This window comes from Hyposmocoma kahamanoa, unplaced genomic scaffold, assembly GCF_003589595.1.
Source record: "Hyposmocoma kahamanoa isolate Upper Pololo Valley unplaced genomic scaffold, ASM358959v1 87, whole genome shotgun sequence".
Classification (NCBI taxonomy): domain Eukaryota; kingdom Metazoa; phylum Arthropoda; class Insecta; order Lepidoptera; family Cosmopterigidae; genus Hyposmocoma; species Hyposmocoma kahamanoa.
This window is the reverse complement of record NW_020654422.1, coordinates 6243913-6268613: the sequence shown is the minus strand read 5'-3', so window position 1 is coordinate 6268613 and position 24701 is coordinate 6243913. Positions and strand designations below refer to the sequence as shown.

Genomic DNA, 24701 nt, shown 5'->3' with positions numbered 1-24701 from the left:
GCGGACTCCTGTGTAGATCATCCGCGTCACACTATTTTATTGTAATTATTTATTATTCGGAGTGGTTCAACACACTTTACTCACATGCTGATACGCTGCGTAGGATATTATATTTATTTTATCACATTTTAAAATTGCATACTTAACGTAAGAGCTCTATCAGAAAATGTTGAATTTGAACAAAACATGGTAGATGTTATAGTAAGTTACTTTTATAGTTTAATTCTTTAGTAAGTCTTTATCAAATGGTCTGAGACAAAAGGAGCGAATGTTTCATCTTTTATTTTCTTCTTTTTATGTAATGGACAACTTTTTTGTTTATGCCCAGTTTCAGATTTGTTATGCGTAGGTTTGTAGTGTGCGGGTATTGACACGCTCTTTTTGGTGTATTCATTGGGTTTTTGGCAACTGTTCGTTGTTATTTTGTCGACAACACTCTTGGCTGCTGAGCCACTGCACACAACACTTTTGTACTGAAAAGTCCTAGACTCGATTTCGTTGTTACTTTGATGTTTGTAGGCATCAGCAGCGATTTCTAAATGACTATGGTGGAGGCACGTCGATGTCATCTGCAACCAAGCATTTAACATTAGACACCTACTTATTAGATAAGTATGATAACAGTCAATATAAAATAGTAAATATAGACAAACTCACTTTTGATAATCGGAATTATGATTTGCTTATGGGGCAATAAGTAAAAATTTACAAAGCTATTATGTTTGAGAATAATTCTCAAAAACATGTCTTATTCTTCTAGGCTGCGATTCCACCAATGCTGTGCGGGGTAGCTAGGCGGTGCGAGGTTGCGTAGCCAAGCTGTGAAACGGTGTGCAGCTGAACGGTGCCTTCGGCTTGACTGCTACCGTGGCCGAACGGTTACCATGCTGGACTGCCACGCAGAGGTCCCGGGTTCGATTCCCGGGCCCGGAGAAATATTTCGATACCTCCAATGAACACTACCCTAACTTAATTTTTGGACGTGTTCTGTTTTAATTGTGTTTTTGGTTACTTAATTTTTTTTTCACAAAATTTGTTTTTTTTTCGAATTTTGTTTTTTGTTTTTTTATTTCTTTCTCGCAAATTTCGGAGAGCATATTAATAAATAAATATGGCTGTTTACAAAAATAACAGAAAATTACCAAAAAATAAAGTTGGCGCAGTGTTCATTGTAGTTATCGATTTGTATGGCCTACATTTATTTCTTTAGTCAGTTTGGATGTAATTTGTGGTCGTCTACATATGTGTGTGTCCATGGGTGCGCACAAACTAATAACCCCGCGGTTATTAGTTTGTGCGTTATTATTATTACTATTATTATTTAACAATCCTAGTAATAACAAATTCTTCTTCATCCGGCCCACCTAAGTCCGAAGTCTATTTAAAAACCTCTAGATCGGCCAGGGCAATCTTTGTACGGGAGGTACATCCTCAGAAGGAGGAATAAAGGTAGATGGCACTCTTTCGCGCCAAAGGTTGTACCTGGGATCAATATTCAGTGGATTGACACATTTCACGAAACTTTTCTGCCTGCCTTCTATGTAGTAAACATGCATAGGACTTGAGTGTAGACAGCCATTTTGGCTTTTGTATGAAACCACTACAGCTATGTGGATGGTGGAGCTACATTAGGCTAAGTAAAAGTTTACCGAGTGCACTACAGTCCGATCATAACGCGCGGCGCGACCTTCGAGTTCGGTGCGTAGGCGCCACGCACGCGCCGCCAGTAGTCGCCGCATGAACGGCTGTCCGTCATCGCGCACTGCGTGCCATCTGGAATGTGCGAATATGATATGATCATCATCGCACATATTCTTATAACATTTGTGTTAGAAAAGAATGGAAAATTTTTCTTATGGATTGACGAAATTATTAGGAATCAAATTGATAGAAGATTCTGATGAACATTATAGAGCATAATATCGTCGGTGTTTTGTATAAAGGGCGTACGCAACATTTTGTAGATTTTTCAGTGGAGCATATTTTATATTCTAACGACTGTTTTAAAATATTTACGTCGTGTTATAAAATTGAATTTAGGTTTTAATTCTGGTTTAGGTTTTAAAATTGAATTTTAAAATAAAACGTAAATATTTTAAAACAATTGTTAGAACCTAAAATATGCTTCCTTGAAAAATCTACGAAATGGAACTTAAGCCCTTTCTTCAAAACACCGACAAAATGAGAGTTAACACTTTGGGAGATACTTATTAAAAAAACATAGGTGCAAAAATCAAACTAAGTAAGGGAAGACTGACAATTAGTATCAGACCAGATAAAAGGAGAAAGGAATTATGGTCTTATAGAAGACATTTTCTGCAATATGTTAACAAATACAACCTTGAGAAGTTTGTTTTTTAACTTTAGGCAGGTATGGTGTTTACTTTTGTTGAAATTAAATTTAAATAAAACTACGATTTAAAGGATGACGCTTAGTGGTTCTTGATGGGCAGATAGCGACAAACGTTAATTATAAATTATAAAGTTAAATATACAGATTAGAAGTTCACACTATATTCCAGTTACCTGTCACCCACACAATGTACATAGTTCTCGTTTATTATGACTTACACATAGATCTGTCTATTTAATATAACTTTTATATGGCTTATTCATATTGATTTTCACCGAGTGAGTAACTGCTGTATCCGAGCCCTCTGCCCCTTCGCCCTCAGTGCGAGACACGCGGCCCGGACGGAGGGCGCCCGCCCTTTCACCTCGCCCGCAAACGAGAGCCGCAATGCTATCGTCACCTGTTCTAATGTCAGGGGTAGTAGACCTGTTGCAATACGAAATATAATTATAACTTAATATTTAGTTATATTATGTTAAACGGACAGAATGCGCTCTGTAAGTGCATTAGGTAATATCAAGGTATAATTAAGGAGAACTCACCCCTGTTCTTGAGCCAGCTACCGTACAGCAGATAGTGTTCCCAGTTGTTCGGTTCGAGATCCAGCAACTTGTGAAATATCCAGCGCTTGTCTTCTTCGGACGTCATATCTTGTTCGCGCAGGCGTACCTGAAACAGCAGCTCCAGATACGCCTGCACGAACCGCGGCTCAAGCGCGATGCAGCGCTCCAACATGCGCATGGACTCCGCCATGCGGTTCTTCTTACTGCAAAAGAGGCCGAGCGTGATTAAAATGGCTAAATGAGATTTAGAAAATTGTACATTTGCTTATGTAAACGTTTGTTTCTAGAACATTTATGTTTGTTGATCATTATCAAGCAGGCACTTGCCGACGTCTGTGATATTTGTGAACTGATAAAAATTGGAATAAACAAAAGTGTTGGGTATCAGTCATTGACTCGAGAAGTTGGTAAGCTTTACTCAGGGTACACATTTACGACATGTGATTGAGCATATTAACGCAGGCCAATTGACGTCAATGCTTAAGATTACAATGAATAAGAAAGTAATGGATAACGACTGTTACTTTCTGAGATTTGCTTTTGTTCCCGCGCTGAGATTATAAATCTTGCAGAGTATATGCAGTATGCAGACAAGATATGAGTTTTTCAGACTGGCTACGTACACACTATGAAACATAAACTATTTTTACGACTAAGTAATGCAAGATAAACTTGCTCAGGACACATACTTAAATAGCATGAGATAGTGTTTGAGAATATTTTTTAACAAACACGGCCGTATTCCAAACTTACTGTTGATGGCGATTACGTCCAGAAAGTCGTCATTTCTATGTTAATAATGCATGAAATCAAGTTAATTGTGTATTAAATGTTTATTTTATTTGTTATTAAGTATAATTATTGATGAGAAAACGATTAGGCACTAACCGGTACAATTTGGCGAGGTTGTAATGAGCATTAACGTGATCCCTATTGTATTTGAGCGCTTGTAGGAAGTGGTGTTCGGCCTTGCCAGTGGAGACCACCAGGGTGCCTAGGTTATTGTGCGCACTGGCGTAGCTGGGCCACAACCTGGAAATGTACAAATTAAGATGAACATATAATTGCGCCTTTTTAATCGCACTGCCGAGGGCATCTCCATAATGCTGTATATGGGTGGCCGGAATGGTAGGTACTAGGGATGGGTATCGATTAATCGATTAATGGGAATATACGATGTTTTTGTGGAATAACCGATGTTTTTTTAATCGATGTCATCTGGTTCGATTAATCGGATAATCGATGATTTCATATCGATTTTTGCTAAAAAAAATTAAACTATTTCATAAAAATATTTTATAAACATGTTAAAATTTGGAAAAAAGTACCACTTTTAAATGCAAATGTTCATTTTATTTAGTCGATTTTTGAAAAATTAGACTTGCGCGCAATACCGTGGCACTAGAAAGATGGTTTACCTAAGCTAATCATAAATTTTGTGTCCACTGCCTTTGAAAAATTCATAATTAATACTGTACTATACCACTATATTGTTGTAATTTGTGTGATTTGAAATAAGATGGGAAATGAGGGTTATGTTACGAGGTTCCTATGCATGCCGCCTGAGCTGCCACCTGTGTTTTCGAGGTTATTACCCTGGTACTATTAGCTTAGACTTAAAGGAGTATTGTCTAGTCCTCTCTATACCTACTTTTTTTTAACTTTAGAAATCAGGTAAACAAAGTAGCGGGGTTTGTAAACCGTAAGAGATGAAGAAAAATTAATGAATAAAAAAAATCATGAATAAAATATGAAGTAATGCGATCAATTGAAATATTTACATTTTGTCGATTAATCGATTTTTTAAGCCACGATTTATCGGTACGTAGATTGTTTTGTTATAAAAAATCGATGTCAATAATCGATGTTTTGTTGGTCGATATACCCATCTCATGTACCTAGTAGGTACATCATTGAGTAACCAATGAGGTCGGTATGAAGTAATATTAATTTCATGTGCTGCAGCGCGTGAATTGTTGATATCTTAGACCAAATTTATTATGACCACAACCTTATGCTAAGTATATCTCTGTGAATTTTCATAAAAAAATCATGAAAATTTGTGCAAATCGTGAATAAATACGATTAATTGTAGATTTTTAAAATTAAAGTAATTAATTATCACACAATTTGATTTAAATTTACCTTATGTTAGATATGGTAGGGCAGAATTTAGAGAGACGTTGCGTCATCATAAATATGTAAATATTAGGTGTTTACCCGTAAGGGTTGATTAAACACTTACCTTAGTGCTTCTTGGTAGTGTTTGATGGCGCTTTCTTGCTGTTCGGTGTCTTTTAGGAAGTTGGCAAAATTGTAATGCAGCTTCGCATTGTGTGGCATCACTGTCAGGTCCGCTCTGGAATGAAAATTACAATCGTCAAAATACTCTTCAGGCAGCATGTCTGAATTACCACGTTGCTTATACATAACGACGAGCTAGATAGGTACCTAAGCAGAGTTTCTCTAGTATGCCAGTCTTTGTTCCTCAGGAGCGTACGCGCAGCGTCGGTGGCCACGAGCAGGGCTACACTTAGCACTAGTAGCCGCCGTCCTCCAACGAAACGTCGCCAGATAAGCTGCACTCCATATACCGTCAGTAGGACTGATCCCACACTGGAAAAATGGCGAATTCTTAAGTTCGGATTCTTTAATGTCTCTAAATATAAAAACATTGAAAAGAGGACTTGGAGTCATCAAGACAGTGTACATTCAGTCACTTTTTCAAACTACAAATATCGACCTCTCTGTAAATGCCTGTCACAATTTTCAACAAGGAATTTCGACACATCGCACCCATTGATAGGATTATATAACTTTGTATAATTTTCACCTGGGTATGTACAGCACTCTTTCGGCAACGACGAACCCGACAGTGACGAGTAAATTGGAAGCTGGCAGGTACGGGATCACTAGCAAAAGAAGCCCCACTACTGCGGGCGTGTGTCGTTGTGGCTGTAAATGAAGTAACTTAATAAATAAGTAATGTAATAAAATAGCTTAATTGACAATCACATGAATAACGTTTCATCGCACACCGCTAGATAGCATTGACTAATTTTTATGCATTTCTGATTCGCAATGTTAATTTCTTTTTCCTAGAGAAGTGACTACGCCACGCAAACACATCGTTAACCTACCTACATACCTTAGTACTTACTATTCTTGTATTGATTCCATGTTGGGAACAGCATTCTAGAAGGTACAAACTTAGAATACACAGCTAGAAAACGGTACCTATTCTTGACCGTATTAGTGGTTGCATCCAGAGTCGCGACGTAATTGGAACGAGCTTATGGGAATTCTGCTACTTTGGAGAATTGTATCATTTGTTGCACACCCGGCATCAAGTAAGCAATAAATAACTTTATGTTGAAGAGAATTTGGTTACCCTTTGTTACCCAAACTATGTTTTACTAGAGTCTGGCTAACGAAAGATGAGATTGAGTTTTTTAATCTTAAAATTAGCTGATGACCACTCCAATATTTATATCGCTGCCCCATTATATTATTATAGTTTGCTAAGATTTTTTTATCAATAATATTGAGAGAACAGAAATAAGAGTTGGGCGAAAGTTTCCTTTTAGTTATTATGATTAATATTAAAGAGAAATAAAAGGGAGGGGAACTGTTTTCAAGCAACACAAGAGTATTTGCGTGAAGTATAAGATTTCGTTGGTTAGAACGACAATAACTTTGATCTCTTACAATATTTTTTTAATTTCCACTAGCCTTTCAGCAGATAGTAATATTATTTAATATGTTTATTTATAGGGAAACCGAGTGGCTCAAAGAAATCGAAGAAGTTTTTCAAAAGTTAGGCGAGCTAAAACAAAAAGACTGCCTGAGAACGCAAAACAGAGCTAATAATAGAATTTAACTAAACGTAATAACGTTAGTAAAAATAGTGTTTTGTTGCAGTTTTATTATAGGTACTCAGATTTCCGATTACGATGAGTAAATTATAAAGAGTTACAATTCAAATTTATAATATTAATGTTAACATAATATTTTTATAGGAAATTTGGACATTATGTGAACTTAGAAAAAGAGGCATAAATAAAGTTTGAGGACCTTGACTACGACTACTTATTTACAATCTTCAGAGTTGAAACTCTAAGACCGTGGGTACCCTATTTATTTTTTCTCTTAAATGATATCTTAACAAAATATGCCTCAACTATGAGACTCAAGAACTGGCAGATTTACCCAACGTATTAGCATAGCCACAGACAAAGGCGAACGTTACAACTTGATGTGGAAACCCAATTTCATTCATTTAATATAGTCCTAGTAAGCCTTATACGTATAGGAAACGAAAGTATTTTTTCGAATCTAAATAGAACCTATATTTGTTTTTTTTTCTTTTTTTTTTTCATAATATTGAGTGACGGGATGAACAAGTCGTTTTTCAAACCTGTCAGCTAGCAGTGACTATGGGACTTGTAAATAGCACGAAACATTGGTTCGTTGGAAAAAAAACAAATGTAAGCGATTCAGATCCAAAAAATAGTTCCTTTGTTATCTATATAAATAGACGATAATGTTTTTTTTTTTTACATTGACTCACTTCGTTCGTCTTTTTTTACGCGGGTTTTATCCACATGTGTGGGAGTACCTAGAAACACAGGAACAAAAATTTGTCTTTAGAGAATAAAAAAAAGAAAAGTAAGCATCCTTATTGAGAAATAAGGATGTGTACTTTTCATATGTAGGCATATTTCATTATAAGCATACCTAGGTACGTAAATAGAGGAAATATGCAGATAAATATACAATGAATTGGTTATAAACACGATATTTTAGGCATTTTTATTGCTTATTACATTATGTCAACACAGTTCCTTCGGGTATAGGTCTAATTCAACGATTTCTTATTATGATAGGGTCGTGAGTGCTCCGGACTGTACATTTATATACGATTGACAGAACTGTATGTAAAATACTTAACACTCAAAAACCTGACATCTTTCTTCGAAAATATAAATAATTAATCCAGAATTTTAGTAAATGCGTGGGATTAGATGGGTGTCGTGAATGTTAGTTTAATTCTATTTTCAAAATAGAATTTCAAAATACAAATCAACACCGCGATTCAGGAGGCATGTAATTAGAGTTCACGCTTTTTGTAGTCAAACTTTGGAATTTACTTGAAATGTTGAACATTTTTGTGTAGTATCAATAAAACAAAGTGTGTGGTACAGTAACGAATGATTTTTTGTGATACTATGTATATTTCTTAATTTGTCGCATTTTTTCATTTCCATTTAGGCTACAGAGTGTAACAGACGTATATCAGGCATGTGTGATTTAGATTTATTTATGGTGCAGCGTCAGCTAAAGCACATTTTTTATCCCATATAATCTAGACAAATCTTATGCACGTACATATTATTTTACTCAACTATTGCTTTAAATTAAGAAAGAAAAGGTCGTAAGTTGGTAAATTTATATCTAAAATTATTAGTCTGCGCTATAATTATGTATTTACCTTAGAGTCTGTCTTTATTGAAGACGAGTAAAATGACAGTTCATAGTGCAAAAGCATGCAGCTAGTGATTGCAGTCTATAAATATTCTATCGACTAACGACTGAATGTAGACCATGCTTATGCAATAAATAGAATTTATTTAATTTGAATCATCATCGATCTAACCTGATCTGAACCTGTATCAGAATCATTTGAATTGTCAATTTTTGTAAGTTCATACATACATACGCTGCATATAGAATATTAAAAATACAAAGAGGAGACATATTGTAAAATTTTTCATTTTAATTCAATATAATTACTAAAATCTGCTTGTTCTAGTTAAACTGTCAAAACTCAAACTCAACTGTCAAAATAAGAATGAAGAAGGCAATAACGTAATCAGTAATCATTACAATCATTCAAAATTCAGATGTGTTTGACATATTTTTTTCACAATCTATCGATAAACTGTCGACAACAACTTCATGACTATTTAAAATTTTATGAACGCTAGCAACCCCGCAAATGTCGTTTTACTCCGTCTTCCAAAAGACAGACTATAGTTTAAATAGAAGAATAACAAGAACTAACAATGTATTGTACACTTAGGTACCTACCATAGCTGACACCTAGAAGTTACTTTAACATACTTTCTAACTGCATCAACAAAATACGAATTAGAAGGATTAAATTTGTTTACCTCAAGATCTAAAATGCATCTATAAATCAATGCAAGAAGAGCTATCAGCGCTGCTCCAGTGAGTAGGTTCCGAGGGTCCCAGCCGCTGGTAACGAGGGGCACCGAACCCATCTGCCAGTCGTGCGACAGAGACCATGGGCACAGTAGTAGCCACCAGTTAAATGCTGCTAAGTAGCAGAATGTCATTAACCTAGAAACAAGAGACAGTTATGTAAAACTAGATTTTACTTACGTACTTTTTAATGCACGATTAATATATGGACGGCTGTATATGAAGCTATGACACATATTGACAGATCTTTACTACTAGCTACATAATGCTCTGGAGGCGATATTCGAATAAAAGTGTGTTGACTCAAAATATATGCAAAATCAAAAAATGATTTTATTTTACAGTTTAAATACCACATACTCTCTCTTTGATGGACAACAAACTTCGATAATAATGTGACTTTGTTTAGTATCTTGAATTTATTCAGAATACACATAATCTTTATATTGACATAATATATAATCTTTATTTAATGGATAAGCAAATTACTACTCATTCGTAATTAGGCAGATACCTTTGAAAAGAAGGAGCAAAAAACTCTAGGGGTTGCTATTTGTAAATAAACATCGTACACATTTAACATTTTACAGTTTATTTTCAAATATCAATTGACATTACCTGCAAGAGCTAAACGAGTCACTATCACCGATTTTTGTCATCCAAGTACGCAGAAGCTACATGATATACTTTAGTATAAAATTTTTGTTTCCCTTTAGTTTTAAACTTCGTGAATGGAAAATTTTGAGTATCATCTCGTCATAAACGTATACAATGTAAATACCCCTTAAGTGAATTTGTGACTGTGGAAACGATTGTCAAAAATAGCTAGTTTATTTTTATGCGTTGTATTAATGTGATGTCATTATTTTTCACAAAAAAAATACTGATTTATTTTTGTGAAAGATAGTGACAGACAAATTAATATTATTATCATTTGCGTAAATGTACTATGACGCTGGTGTAAGAATGTTAACTACTTTAAAATGCTAATAAACTGAAAAAGGTTCACTAAGAAATCATACGTGGGGCATACTGTAAGTTTTTGGAACTGGTCACTTATAAAAAAACTAAAAAAAAAACAAATTCGAATTTTGTAACAGGAAGTCTCTACCTGCTCTCGAAACTACTCTGGTTACGTTTTACATTATAAGACTGTCATTTGTTTTCTTTTTCATTGTAACGTCGTTTTGAAAACTTTGAGTCGCTATTGCAATGAATTTCAGTCGTGAAATATTCCAGTTCATGATTTTTTACGACTTTCGAAATGGCTTATGTTGAGAGTCGACAAGAGACTTGCCAGCGACTTCAATTGGCATTTGGTGATGAAGCCTGATGTCGTAGGTCTGTCTATTCGTGATTTTATTTAGAAGTGGGCGTGATCACCTCCTTGACGATGTACGTGAAGGTCGGCTGGCGGCTGGGGTTGTCGAATTTAATTGATCCCGTACGACAACTGATTGAAATTGACAAAAAAGTTGTCAGCCAATTCGTACTGTATAAAGGTATTGGAATGAGCCAGGTGCGAAAGATATTGAATGTGCATCTGAAGATTCGGCAACTTTGCACTGGATGGATACCGCATGATTTAACTGGTGAGGACATATACTTTGAAAAAATACGTTAAAAACATAATATCTCGTCCTATTTACCAGAAAACCAAATTCAATAGGTATGGCCTAGGTACTTATATCAACTCATATTTACATGTTCAAATTCTTTTTGTACCTTACAACGAAGGATTGGTGAAAGGCCGGTGGGTTGTCTTGCGGTGAGAAGGCGGGTAACGAGCCATGTAGTAATGCCAGCCGGATACCCACTAGCATCGCCAGTGCTAACAAAGCGCGGCTTACAGGCCCACACACACAGTCGTTTTTCCATCGCCACTTCACTCCAGTTGACGTTCTGAAATTTGATGGCGACCTAGGTAGATAAGAATCTTTAACATATATGTAAAAAAACATAAAACTTTCATAACTGAAGTAAGGATATATCCCGACAAACACTAAATCCCCAAAAGCCCAAATCTTCCCATGGTTCATCAACGACCTAACTAAATTTTGAGATTGCACAAAGAAAACACATTAAAAATACATGTTACAAAGGACATTTAAACAGAATTATTTGCAAAAAACTAACAACTTCGTAGGCCTATATTACTAACATCATAGGGAACAATTACTTTTGTTCCACGACCTTTAATATTTCATTACATTTTACTTTCACACAAAAATAATAAAATTGAAGTAGATCGCTCTAAACGGTAAAACTCCGTGCAAAAAGCGCGGGTAGGGGTCGTCGTTAGGGGGACTTGCAGGTTTGAACTTACTACCAGATACAGATCTAAAAAGTGTCAGATAGTACCTAAAATAAAAACTTAAAAGTTTATATCGAATTCTTAGGTTTTCGCGATTGTTACACATAGGAAATGAAATTATTGTTCTTGATTTAAATCGCGTTTTTTTTTCAAGCAAACCAACGTTTCGGGCCCTTTACAGGTCCCATGGTCAATCGTGTCAATCGTGATCATGGGACCTGTAAGGGGCCCAAAACGTTGGTTTGTTTAAAAAAAAAACAAATACACGCGATTTAAATCCGGAAAAATAGTTTCATTTTTTAAAATTATATTATTGGTAAATATATTATGTTGTGAAAAACTCACGGTACCTACAAAAGTTGTTGTTTATGATGTTAGTAATATAATCCAGTGAGGTTGTTAGTGTTTTAAAAATAATCCGGTACAAAAAGGTGAGCTTGTCTCTTGAAGAGATCTCTTCCAGCTCTAGCCGTAGTGTATAAAGAAAGTCGTGCAGACTTATTATTTATTATACAATGAATTTATTAAAATTTAAATGTGAATATGATTGAAATATACACCTACATAATAATAAAGAACAATGGCGAACTCCCATATAAAGTTTTGTTGACATATTTTGTATGCGTGTGTTTAAGAAACTTAAGAAAAATATGTGAAAGTATAGAGTTTAAATTCTTGAACAAATTTGGTTTTGGGTTTACTATTCTGAGAAGTCTGGAATTCCAGTTGGGAGTTTTTGAGGTTATGTTTTACATAAATTGAATAAGATGTAAACTACAGAAGTTTTAAACAGAGTTAATAGAAGCTGAATGGTGCCGAGGGTTTGTGACGTGACGAAAGTTCAGAGGAAATTATTTTGTATAATGGTATGGTCAAAAAACATGAACCTAAGCCATAAAAAAAGAAAATTTGAGTTAATACATACTGGTGACTCCATAAATTTTCTTGGTATATAATAAATCTATAGGTAAATCGGACACAAATTAACTTTTTGTGAAACGTGCCATCAAGCCCTGACATCGGAAACTTTTTGTCAGTTTTACTATTTCGAATAGGAACTATCTACTTTACTTTTTGTAATAACTTTGAATATATTCTATAATAACTGGTGGCCGCGATTTCTTCTGCTTAGAACAAGTTCTTCGAGTACTCACTGTATAGGGATTATATTAATTTTCATAGTTTTTTGGTTCTCCATACAAACTTTTATTTCATCCCTTATAAGATTTATTTTTGTTTGGTTCGGCGGATTAGGTGTGAAAATGTAACAGACGGACAGACAGAAAGAGTTAATTTCGCAATTATAATATTTTTTGCAGAACCTTTTTTTTGCAGAACTTAGGACTTATATTACTTTGGACAAGTGATCAAATGATATACTGAAGTACAGCTGACAAATCGTCCAAGAGTTTTAATTTAACGTTGATGTTGAAGCAGTGTTTAGGTTCTACAAAAGGATAAATATGTCCAAATTGGTTGGTTTTTTTTATAAATGTTTGTTTACGGTGTTAGTAATTGTAAGTATAAAAAAGTTGTAAATCATATATACCTGGATCCAGTCCAGCAGCGATAGAGATCAAAGGCGATATTGAACAGCAAAGCTGTGAGGCCTGTCTCCTTTGCCAGCATACTGAGCGCCGCCAAGACCACACTCGCCCACACGCGCTGACGCCCGGAACTCCTAGAATCAAGATTATGGCGATATAATATCATTTTGATTCGTGATGATATAAGACATTTTTACTTTGAACCGCCATTAATGTGGGATCGAAATAGTGGACAAACATCGTGTAACTTGTCGCCATGCGCTACCGTGGACCGATAGCTAACTTAAATAAGGTCTAAACCATAGGCTCTCAAACTATTTAGCTCACCGCCCACTTAGGCAAGATAAAAAAATTTCAACGCCGACCACTACCACAAAAATAATTGAAGTGTTTTTTATGTTAACTTGACACAAAAAATCACAAGGAAACCTAATTATATGCAATGTAGTGTAGTTTATACAGACAATGCAGTTTTTTTCACATACGGTGGCACTCCCTGGATAATATCTACGCCCCCCAATTGCTTCCGAGGTCCCTATCGCCCTAGGACAGCGCTTTCTGGGGGGCGCTGGTGTGGACCACTTTGGGAAACTATAGTCTAGACGCAATGGTTTTACTGGGCTTTAATTACATAAGTATGTACAAATCATTAAATAACGCACAGTGAAATAATTTGAATTATATACACACATCGGCACATTTAATGGGACACTAATAAAAATTCCAAAATAATGTAGTGTCTCTCAAAAGATTTTCTGGTTTTTACTTTTTTGTTTCTGTAGGAGAGAGATAAAGGACTTAAAAAGTCAATGTTTTGGGATTTAGATGTTTTTACAAACGGTGCTTTAGAATTAGAATAGTAAAAAACACGCAATGGTAAAAGACATTAAGTCGTATCGTCGTTTGTTTTTCATTTAACATATTTTAATTGACCGATTGTTTTAAATTAAGACCCTGAATCTCTTAGAAACGCTCTGTTTTAAAAATTACTATTTGGCACTTACGGTTCTTTAATTCAGGCTTTTCATTTTTCATTCTTTGACTCTTACATATTTTTAAGGCTAATTTGGAAATAAAAAAATAATTGTTTGTCATTTTTTTTCAATAATTTGTTTTCATTTCCTACTAATACAGATTTATTGAGCGCTTCGTAGTTGATTTTGCGTTCTTGCAAATTTCGTTAACATTAATTGAAAAACATATTTATTTAATAAACTTTTTTAATTCAATCTATTGTAAACGTTACATTTTTTAATTTTCAACCGTTTCTTTTTCACAAAATGTAAAAAGTGCATTTTGTTTATGTTCGATTTTGCAATAAATGTTGAGTAAGGTACTAAGTCAATGTTAAATGATACTAATACATTGGATACTTTATTCATAATTACAAACACTTAAGATTACTGACATTACTATTTCTACGTTATTGAAATGTACCGGTGATTGCATATAAGAAATACATACATTGTAAACTCTCTCTAATTTAAACGTATATTTTGAGGCGTTTTAGTAATTCAAAGCATTTAAAAAAAGCTGAAAATCGTTTTTAACTAGAATTTTGCTCCTCTGTTAAACGAATTAATGAAGGTTCCTTTTCATCAGACAATCCTCCAATTAAGAAGATCCTTGTCCATAACTGTCAGTGTCCTTTGCAATAATAATTGAGTTCATTACTTAACAAAGGATATAAAAAAAACTGCCTAAACCGTATTAAAAAATCGCAAGCTTACAAAACCCGTAAAATTTTGGAATATGAATCAGAGATAGTCTTTTCTGTGCCGACGCAATTTATTACACTGTGAAAACAGCCGACAGATTTGTAGCGAGTACATTTGCATAACACAATAAGTAATTTCATGGCGACATCCTAGCGACACTAAACGATGTCAATCATGGCTTTACTTATTTCATCTGCTTTTATTATAAGTTCGTAGAGTAAAAGTTAAGTCTTCATTCTTGGTACGAATAATTAACGTAGCAATTGGACTTAACTAAATCAAATTAGTAACGTTATACAAATATTCATATTTCGTTTGGGCTGGGCGGCATTTGGGAAGCTTAGTCACATCTTCAGGTCGTCAATCCCACAAAGCCTGAAAACGAAGGCATTTAACCAGTGCGTTCTACCAGTTATGTCCTACGCAGTCGAGGTGTGGACATTAACAACAGGCCTCATCTACAAACTCAAGGTCGCTCTGCGTGCGATAAAACAAGCTATGCTTGGAGTTTTTCTGATGGACCGAATCCCTAACGAGGTCATACATCAGAGAACTAAAGTGACTGACATAGAACGCAAAATCAGTAAGTAAGTTTAAGTGGCAGTGGGCCGGGCATGTCTGCAGGAGGGTTGATCGCCGATGGAGCTTGTTCTGTAATGGAAAAGTAGTAGTAATAGAAAAGTTAAGTTTCCATATTGACCAGGACGGAGATAGATCCCGGCACCTCAGAAACACACCATGAAAACCTATGTGTAAGTAACTCGACCACAGACATCTATTATTACTACTATTTATTATTATTATTACCTATAGTTATTACTATTAGGTACATCCCGACAAAAATTTTATTCATGTGCAGTGAATCGGCCCCGATATTTCCTTTTTACGTTCTTCAGGGAGCTCAGTTATCTCTACGACTTTTAAAATCTCGAATATTCCACAACGTTCGGAAGGCGTAGTATCCTATTGATTACACCCCCGGTTATTTATGGCGTTTGCTTGATTTAGAATGTGATTGCATAATCATTACCCACGCGCCTTCAATTCCCGATATTACTTTTCTTATTAATACTCTTATCTTTTTTCCAATGGAAGCTTTAAATCTTCTGTTACCGGGAGCGTTTTTTCTTTCTTTATAAATTGCTAGTATATTTAGGTATGTACATACAAAGAGTTGTTTTCTTTGTTATTTAGTTTTGCTAGTAAGCAGTTAATTCTGTCTTTGATTTCGCTGACGTTATAAGGCTTTTTTTTCAGTTCAGTTCATTGAGCGTGGTGATGCACGTAAAGCCCAAATTGTAGATAGGTTAGAATCCTAGGATCTCGTGTGACGTTTGACTGATTTCCATCGCCCTTATCCTAAAAGCCTCGCTTCCTCTCAGCTAAAAGCTTCCCGAAAATGTTTGAAATACGTTTTTAAACAAGGGTTAACGGTAAGTGTTAAACGGTCGCAGCAACGAGGACGTGTGGGTAAAGTACCTCTTTGGCCTTTTATTTGATATGGGTCAGTATTCCTTTATTTTTAGCTCCGGTGACGGACCGACAATCGGACGTACGGATTAATGGCGTTTCAACCCAAATATATGAGATCAGTTTCAACGTGCCTTCAACGTTTTATTCCGACATTATCGTACTTAGGTACTTTCAGGAAGTAAGTCTTGCCAACATTTTTTTTATAATATCAAGTGACGCGACGAACAAGCCATGCTTCTGATGGTAAGCTACACGCCTGTCCATAACAGTTGCAGTGCCACTCGGAGCTTTAAATCGCAAAGATCTGAGGGGCACTGCCACTGCGCCCATCACCTCAGACGGACGGACTCTTTCACAAGGAGCTCTACTGCTATTAAAGTATATAGTATGTATTATGTTCAACATTTTCACTGTCTCATTACCAACGTACTTAAGTTTAAAAGTATTTCATAATTTAATTTTAAGAATTCTTGTTTTATTAGATACCGTGATGAGTACGGCGATGATGCCTGCAGACAACAACGTAATTAAGTTGCTTTCATGATCCCGCGGAACGGGATTCTCGTGTAAAACTGGCGGAGTTCACTAACTAGGTTAAACAAGTTCGCGTTCATCTATGTTACAAAAAGGCCAGTCCGACTTTAAGTAAGGGCAAAACAAAGTACCGAACAAGTTATGAGGTGAGCAAGTTGCGAGCGAGGAGCTGAAGTATTCGTGCGGTCGCGTAATTGAACTTGTCGAAGGAGCGACATCTTGCTAGGACAAGATCTAAGGATCAGGAAGGGATATAGAAGCAATATGGCTGCTGGCCACCGTTGAATTATGGATCGCGACGTACATTTTGAATGAGACAAGTCAAATTATGAAATACATATTTGCTTTGCATTTGCAAATGTTAATGAGAATAAAATTTGTCATGTGAAATAATACATTTTATTAAGTAAGGTTTGATGAAGTATTATTATCTAACGCATTAATAAAAAAATGTTGCAGTGTGCATGATATGAATATTGTTGAACGATAATGAATTTGTCCTAAGATACGCGAGTAGCAATTGGCTTAATTCGTCGAGGCATATGTCAGCCTTCAATAATAAATATACTCGTATAAAAAAATAATAACGTACATGGTACTAATGAAATATGCTACTCGTATCAGGCTTGTGGCGAGTATGACAAAATTCCATTTTATATAAAAAAAATATTAGTTTTATTTCCTGCGTAATTTTTTTTTTAAACAATTCCTCAAATAGTACTATTAGAATTTGGTCGCTTTTTATATTCAGGGTGCGATATTAAAGTCCTTTTCTGGAAGAGTCCAACGAAACAATGAAGAGACGTAAAATAACCATTTCAAAATTTGTGAACCCGTGCGAAAGATACTTTACTACTTTTTTACTTTTCAACCAGATAATTTTATTTAGTCACTTACAGCTAGAGCGCAAGCACTCGGCTTCCAATAAGCTTGCTTAAGTCCTAGCTTAGGCTGCTAACAGATATACTGCATGCGTGATCAACTGCGTGGAGAAGAGACTTCTACTGCAAGCGTCAGCTGCAGTCAAAATGAAAAATAGCCCATGAATCGAAAACTTGAATTGAAATGCTTAAAAGGATTATATGATTTTTTTTGGTGAAATAACTTGATTTTTTCCGTAACGACAAAAGGTAACGGTTACTTGAGGGCTTAATCATCATAATGGTAACACAAAACACAACTAGTGAAATTTTTCCCAAAAGATTTTTTTCACAATTCTTTTTTTTTCTAATTATTCTTTTAACTCTTACAATATTTGTCTTGCAATGGAATTTTTATTTAGATTTTATCGGAAATTTCAACGTATACGGATTACAGACTTGAATCTGTTGACAAATAAAAATAGAGGATTTCGGTAGTGATATTTTTAATTCTTTAATAAAAAGTAAAGTCACCATTTGTAATCATAAATGTTCTGAATACGGTGACAAGCTACAAGTAACATTTGAGCTTCCATTTAGACATAACTGCTTGCAAAAATATCGCCTTCGCGCCCTTGAGCGAGTCCATACTCTTGTCTGGAAGCAGTCTAAGTTTAATTGAAAACAGACTTAAATTTTTTAGGACGTGAGTAATGAAAAGCCGGCCTAGGCATGCCATACCAATAATACAGTTACGTTTGTCCTTCTATATTTGATAACAATGATAACATTTCCATGTAACTTTCATAAAAAATATAATGAAAATGAGATGAAAAATGAGTTTTTATTTAGGCAAGAAGAATCAGACTACGCATGATAGTGTAAGATTACGAATGTAAGGTTCCTTATAACTGGTTGCCTATCCGACGGCGGAGCTGGTTCTAGGCAAGTGACAAATGGTTTAAATTAAAAGTTGCGTGTCCGGGATGTACGGGTGCTGTTACTGGAATCGATCACTGTCTCTGTGAGATATTGGGGATATCAGCCTGCGTTACACGTAGTAGACACATTTACTTTGAAAGATATGCCTACATTATGGAGTTGTAAGTACATATACAGGTTGTTGTAAAAGGGTCAGTTTAGGAGCTTATTATTATAGGGGTAGAGTTTGTCGAGCCTTTACTTAATGTAAGCAACAAAAATAATTCTTTTTCACGAGAGGGTTTTTTAAATATTTCTACATATAAATGTGATACTAAATTGTTTTTTGCGATGAATTTAGCAACCGACAATGTAACAGCTAAAAATTTTCTAAGAAATTTGTACGGCAAAATAATTTTCAACATCAATTCGTCAAAAATGTATACGTCCCACTGCTGGGCATGGGTCTCCTTTCGGGCGAGAGTTTGGACTATCGTCGCGAGTTGGTGACTTCACAGGTTGTCCGTTCTACCGGCAGGTTTTATCACGATATTTTCTTTCACCGAAAAGCTCATGGTAAATTTCAAATTAAATTTCGCACGTAAATTCCAAGAAACTTAGAGGTGCGAGCCCGGATTCGAACTTACGGCCTTTGTTTGAGAGACGACGGTCAAACCACTTAGGTTCTCACGACTTAAAATAATTCTAAATACTATTATGAATATTTTGTATTCGACTCGAAAATTTCGTCGACCTGGTGGGACTTGAACCCACGTGCATGTTGCACCGTAGGATTGCTCTAACCGTCTGAGCCACGGGTCCTGTTACGAGTCGTCGAAATTCTCCTATGTGATTTTGTTATAGATCTTTGCCTGACTTTTGAAACAAAACTGGCGGAGTTATTTCACAAATAATCTCAATAAATATAATTCTAAGAGTCTTTTAGCAGCGATGTAAACGCGTGTTCGTGAAATGCGCGATTGCATCGCTATACTTGCGATTTATAGGCGATTGCATAATAAATAAACGCCTATAAATTCAAAGTGTAGCGATGCAATCGCGCGTTTGTAATTAAAATCACGCGCGCGTATGTAAAGGTAGACGATTGGCGACTGCATCGCTGCTGTATAGCGTTTGCATCGCATTTGCGTCGCGTTTGCATCGCTGCTAAAAGTCGCCGTGTATAACCGCTTTAAATATTTAAAAAATCTTCAACGAAGTTGAATTTATTAACGAATAAAAAGCACCCGTTAATTAAATTACACTTTTGAAATATCCTGTACAATGTAAGTAGGTATGTATATTGTAGGAGTTGAGGTCTAACGCAGCTGCGTATTCCCACAAGTAATTATTCAGTAGAACTAGATTGGTCATTAGGTAATATTAGGTTGCTAAAGGCTTCGTTTGCACGACAATTGGAATGTTATGACGTGGAACTGCGCAGATTTGATAATGTATTGTAATGCTATTTATATATATGTTTTCATTTTTATTTATGTTCAGGTTACAAAAGACTCATAAACACAGACCTTATTTTTACACGTATGGACTGCGACGTTTGACGTGTGTGATAGTGATATAAAATATAATTATAGTACATTAGGATGAGCATCTATATAACTATATTCGACTTTTTTATGATACTAAGAGACGGGACAAACAAGTCGTGCGTCTAGTGGATAGCGACACGTCTGTCTACAACACCTGCAACGCCACTCAGAGCTTTAAATCTCAACATTCTGAGGGGTACTCCTACTGTGCCCGCCACTCTGGAACATATGTTGACAAGTCCCATGTGCCTGTAAATTCACTAGCACCCTTACTCTTCAAAACTGGAACGCAGTAATGCTCACATTACTGCTTGGCGGCAGTAATAAGTAAAGTGGCAGTAGTTATAATGTTGAAAAAACATTTCAGTTGATCAGCTTTTAAAAGCGCTGTGGACAAATTGTTTCAGATCCGATTCCTACCAAGATTAGCACTCGGTCAATAGTGTGTTTTGCTCAAAGTTAACTCCTTACTAATATTGTTAAAAACCAAAAACAAGGATCTGCAACAATGACACAGAAAAATTTGTAAGGTACAGTTTGTAAGTTCATTGTGTAGCTAAGTTGGGAGAGCGTCAGGCACAGTTTGCTGAAGATACTGGTTCCAATCCAGCCGGATCGAAGGAATTTTTGTTGGTATTCGTTTTGTGTATTATACAATAATAACTAGATGGCGCGCGTTGCGCCGGGCCGCCAAAACGGTCCGCGAGGGCTTTCTTTATATCTGATGAGAAATTGGAAGTTGAACTTCAATAGAGAATTCTCTTTGTTTGACTTTGAGTGGGAGTGGCGGCCATTTTGTTTTGCGAATTTTGTTTTTTTACTCGCTGTAAATATTGCACAGGGTGTGGAGCAACATTTGTTTGGAGACCTCGGGGCCAATATATACTTCGCCCGTGCAGCTGGGATTCTGCCTGACGTGGAGCACTTTTCGAAGATGTTGGTACTTTCTGATACTCACCAAATCCACCCAACGATTATTCGCATACATTCTGACCAAAATTAAACCGAGTATTCCCAAGGAGGGTCGACGTTAGGCAGGCGGCCGGTCATAAAACACCATGCCAAATCCCTTTACACCATGTATTCTAGAGTAAAGAAGATTATTCGCATACATTACTCTTATAAACTGGGAGAAAAATGCTGGTCAAAAAACCGAAAATTCACTTGTATGGCGGCCATCTTGGAAAATGGCGGGATCCAAATTTCGCTCGCAGATACATACTATGAACCTCCATACACGATCTGTTGTCAAATTTCAGTCGGATCGGAGCACTTTTATTTCGGTTCGCCATTTTGAGTCTGCCATTTTGAAAATTTTTTTTACCTGCAATTGGCTACTATTCTGTACTATTCTGCACGACATTTGTTTGAGCGCCTCTCATCTATCTCCCAATACTCGCAGAGATGTAGACTTCAGAACATAGTGGACTGTTGAAAATGTATGGCGGCCATATTGGAAAATGGCGGAATCTAGAATTTGACCACAAATTCGTATTATGGGCTCCCAAACATGGAAGAATATAAAATATCAGCCGGATCCGATCCGGCTGAAATTTTATATTCACCTTTTTGCCGGGCCGCAATGTCGAATCGGCCATTTTGAAAAAAATATTTTGACAGACAGTTAGATCCTATCGCTCTCCATAATATTAGTTTGAACACGATCTACTTATCTCCAATAGTTTAAGAGGTACAGCCCCCCGAAATTTGTATGGCGGCCATTTTGTTTTTCGAATTTAGAATTTTTTCTCCTCCCTGTAGAAATTGCCCAGGTTGTGGATAAATATTTGTTTGGAGACTTTGAGCCAGGATGTATATTTTGGCCGGGCAGCTGGGGTCCTACCTGATGCGGAGCACTTTCTGAAGATTACTGTACCTCTTCATACTCACCAAACCCGTCCGACTATAATTCCCCTACATCATTTTTACCCCCTCGCACTCCTTCTGGGAGAAAAATTACCCCAAAGAGTAGAAAATTCACATGCATTCATACGAGAGAAATAAATGTAGGCCATACACATAGTCCTCCTGGCCCGGGCATCGAACCCAGGACCTCTGCTTGGCAGTACAGCATGGTAACCGTTCGGCCACGGAGGCAGTTATACAAATGTATATGTGAAATATTGTAACTCCTATTTGAGCACAAAAGTTATCGATTAATTTAGCTCATAGAATCTTTAAATGTCTCTACTGAAAAGTTGTCATTTTGCAGATGTGGCCTTATCACAGTATAACTTTTTTAAATTATATATTCATACCCGTGGTAGAGGAGCAGTGATGAGAGGAAGAACACGCAGGCCAGCACGTCTGCTCTACCGACTACTCCCGCTACCTGTAAAGATGGAAATAATTTATATTAGAAGACAAGTTCAAATATCGTATTTCATTAAGGTTTCTAATGGTATATTTTCAAATAGCGCATAAAATACAAATTATAGTTACATTAAAGGCATCTCTTCTATTGACAACCAAATCAACCATTCCTATAAATTAAATGCGATTTTACAATTACTGTTACCATTTTGCACTAAATTAATTATAAGTAGCGCCAACCGCTCGACACCAAAGTTACTATTTACAGTATAATGTCTTGTGGTGTCTCAAAGCAGGAAGTAATAACTAGCTTATTATTTATTAACTAAAGTTATTTATTAACACAGCGCCCATGAAACCAAACGCTGTCGTAACTCAAAATTGTGGAATTGAGAAAACAAAATTTTGCAAATTATAAAAAAAATATTGAATGGATCTTCTTACTGCAAATGTTGTGATTATTTTTATTTATACACAATAATTAGTTATCCATTTATAAACGAGAATATATATTTTTTTTAACTTTCAAATCGTGTATTCTCAATACCACAATTTTGAGTTACGGACAGTATTTGGCTTCGTGTTCGTAATAACTAAGTTTATTATTTATTAACTAAAGTTATTGAGTAACATAGGTGCTCGAATAAGCAAATTTTGTTTTGTCAATAACGTCAAATACTTTTGCTGATTATTAACTAAGTTTGAATATATGTAGGTATTGATCGAAATACATTTCATACTCATTTCTTTTAACCGATATTAATTAAATTATTTCTGGCTAATTTTGGTGGCAATCCAGCAGGAAAGTTGGAAACGTGAGTACAGCGTTATTTTCTTAAAATTTATTAGTTACTTTATTTCAATTTATTAAAAAATAAAAAAATCAATTTATGAAAACTTTGTAAGCCGCAAGGCATCACAGTGACTAAATACATTCTTGTAACGTCTTTATAATCCATTAAAAAGAAATAAATGATTTAATGAATCTGTTGACGATAAATAACTTGATTCAGAATCAATGGAATGAAATTTTAACCGGCTTCATAAAGGAGGAGGCAATTTGTCTGTACTTTTTATGTGTGTATGTTACGCGATTACTCCGACATTTGTGAACCGATTTCCTGATTCTTTTTTTATACGAAAGGGTCAGTAGTGGTCCCATTTAAACATGAAAAAATATTCCACTTCCAAGGGTAGCAAATTGGGGGATGAATCCGATTTACTGAATTTTACCCATTTTCCGTAAACCGATTTCCTTAAAACTTGGCACATAATGTAATTCTAATGAAAATAAAATGTTATGGCAGATAGGTGCGAGGAACTCCTCAACAGTGTACAGCAACTATGTTGGCTTTGATTCACACGGAAGAAAAAAAAACAATGGTCGTAACCCTCGATTACTATCAGAACCGATGTCGTCAAAACTCACATATTCTTAATTTGAAACACTGCAAAATCTTGATACTGATTGGTCGTAGTTTCAAATTTAAAAAGAAATAACAAATTCTGGATTGTTAAAATAATTTAAACTTTAGCCTGTTGGCCTATCAGTACATCGTTGAAAGTTCAATACCATCAACACCTATTATTGCAAGTTACGACGTTTTGATATTATAATGAAATATCCATCAATGTGCTGCCATCTAGTGGTTAGTTGCTGAGCGACGACGAGTTGGAGTTATTTATTTAGTTTTCCAAAAAAGAAGCGACCATATTGCAGGGTTATAAGTTTTACTTTCGTTTCTTGTAACAAAAAATATTTAGTTAAACAGAAAATTGAAAAGTTATTAAAATATGACTTTCTGATGCATTGACTTACAAACTTAGAATAATAACGCATAGAATGATAGTTTCATATCAAACGAACTGTCACAAGTGAGGCAAAAACCAAATTCATGTAGGCGTAAGGAACTTGTAACTACGCTCGTCGGCACGCACACAAATATACAAATAATGATGCCATGGAATAACATTTCCCTCAAAAGTGGGGAAATTGTATCTTGCTTAACTCATCATTAAGTTAAAGGTGCCTACAGATTTGCCCGACATTGTCGATCAGGTGCCTACAGATATGCTCGGTTTTGTCGATGAAAAACGAATATAGCACTTATTTGTAAATCCAAGATGGCGGACACGATTTTTCAAAATATGCTATATGGGTATCCTTTTCGAGGTATTTGGGGATGCTCATTACGAATATGGCACTCATTTCTAAATCCAAGATGGCGGACACGAGTTTTGAAATAAATGCAATATGGGTATCATTTTCGAGGTACTTGGGGGTGCTCATGACGAATATGGCACTCATTTCTACATCCAAGATGGCGGGC

The 24701-nt window shown here is 35.7% G+C and overlaps 1 protein-coding gene across 1 annotated transcript in view; it reads right to left on the bottom strand.

The window, feature by feature from the left end:
- Positions 1 to 227: 227 nt before the first annotated feature.
- Positions 228 to 24701, bottom strand: part of LOC113235322 (transmembrane and TPR repeat-containing protein 1-like) — a 136074-nt gene continuing 111600 nt past the window's right edge. Inside the window, exons 3-14 of the mRNA XM_026470983.1 lie at positions 22317 to 22390; positions 13005 to 13136; positions 10867 to 11043; positions 9090 to 9279; positions 5750 to 5871; positions 5368 to 5532; positions 5162 to 5275; positions 3805 to 3948; positions 2896 to 3119; positions 2629 to 2779; positions 1650 to 1773; positions 228 to 569 (exon numbers count right to left, since the gene is read on the bottom strand). Coding sequence (XP_026326768.1) covers positions 228 to 569; positions 1650 to 1773; positions 2629 to 2779; positions 2896 to 3119; positions 3805 to 3948; positions 5162 to 5275; positions 5368 to 5532; positions 5750 to 5871; positions 9090 to 9279; positions 10867 to 11043; positions 13005 to 13136; positions 22317 to 22390 — 1959 coding nt within the window. The remainder of the gene's footprint in view (positions 570 to 1649; positions 1774 to 2628; positions 2780 to 2895; positions 3120 to 3804; positions 3949 to 5161; positions 5276 to 5367; positions 5533 to 5749; positions 5872 to 9089; positions 9280 to 10866; positions 11044 to 13004; positions 13137 to 22316; positions 22391 to 24701) is intronic.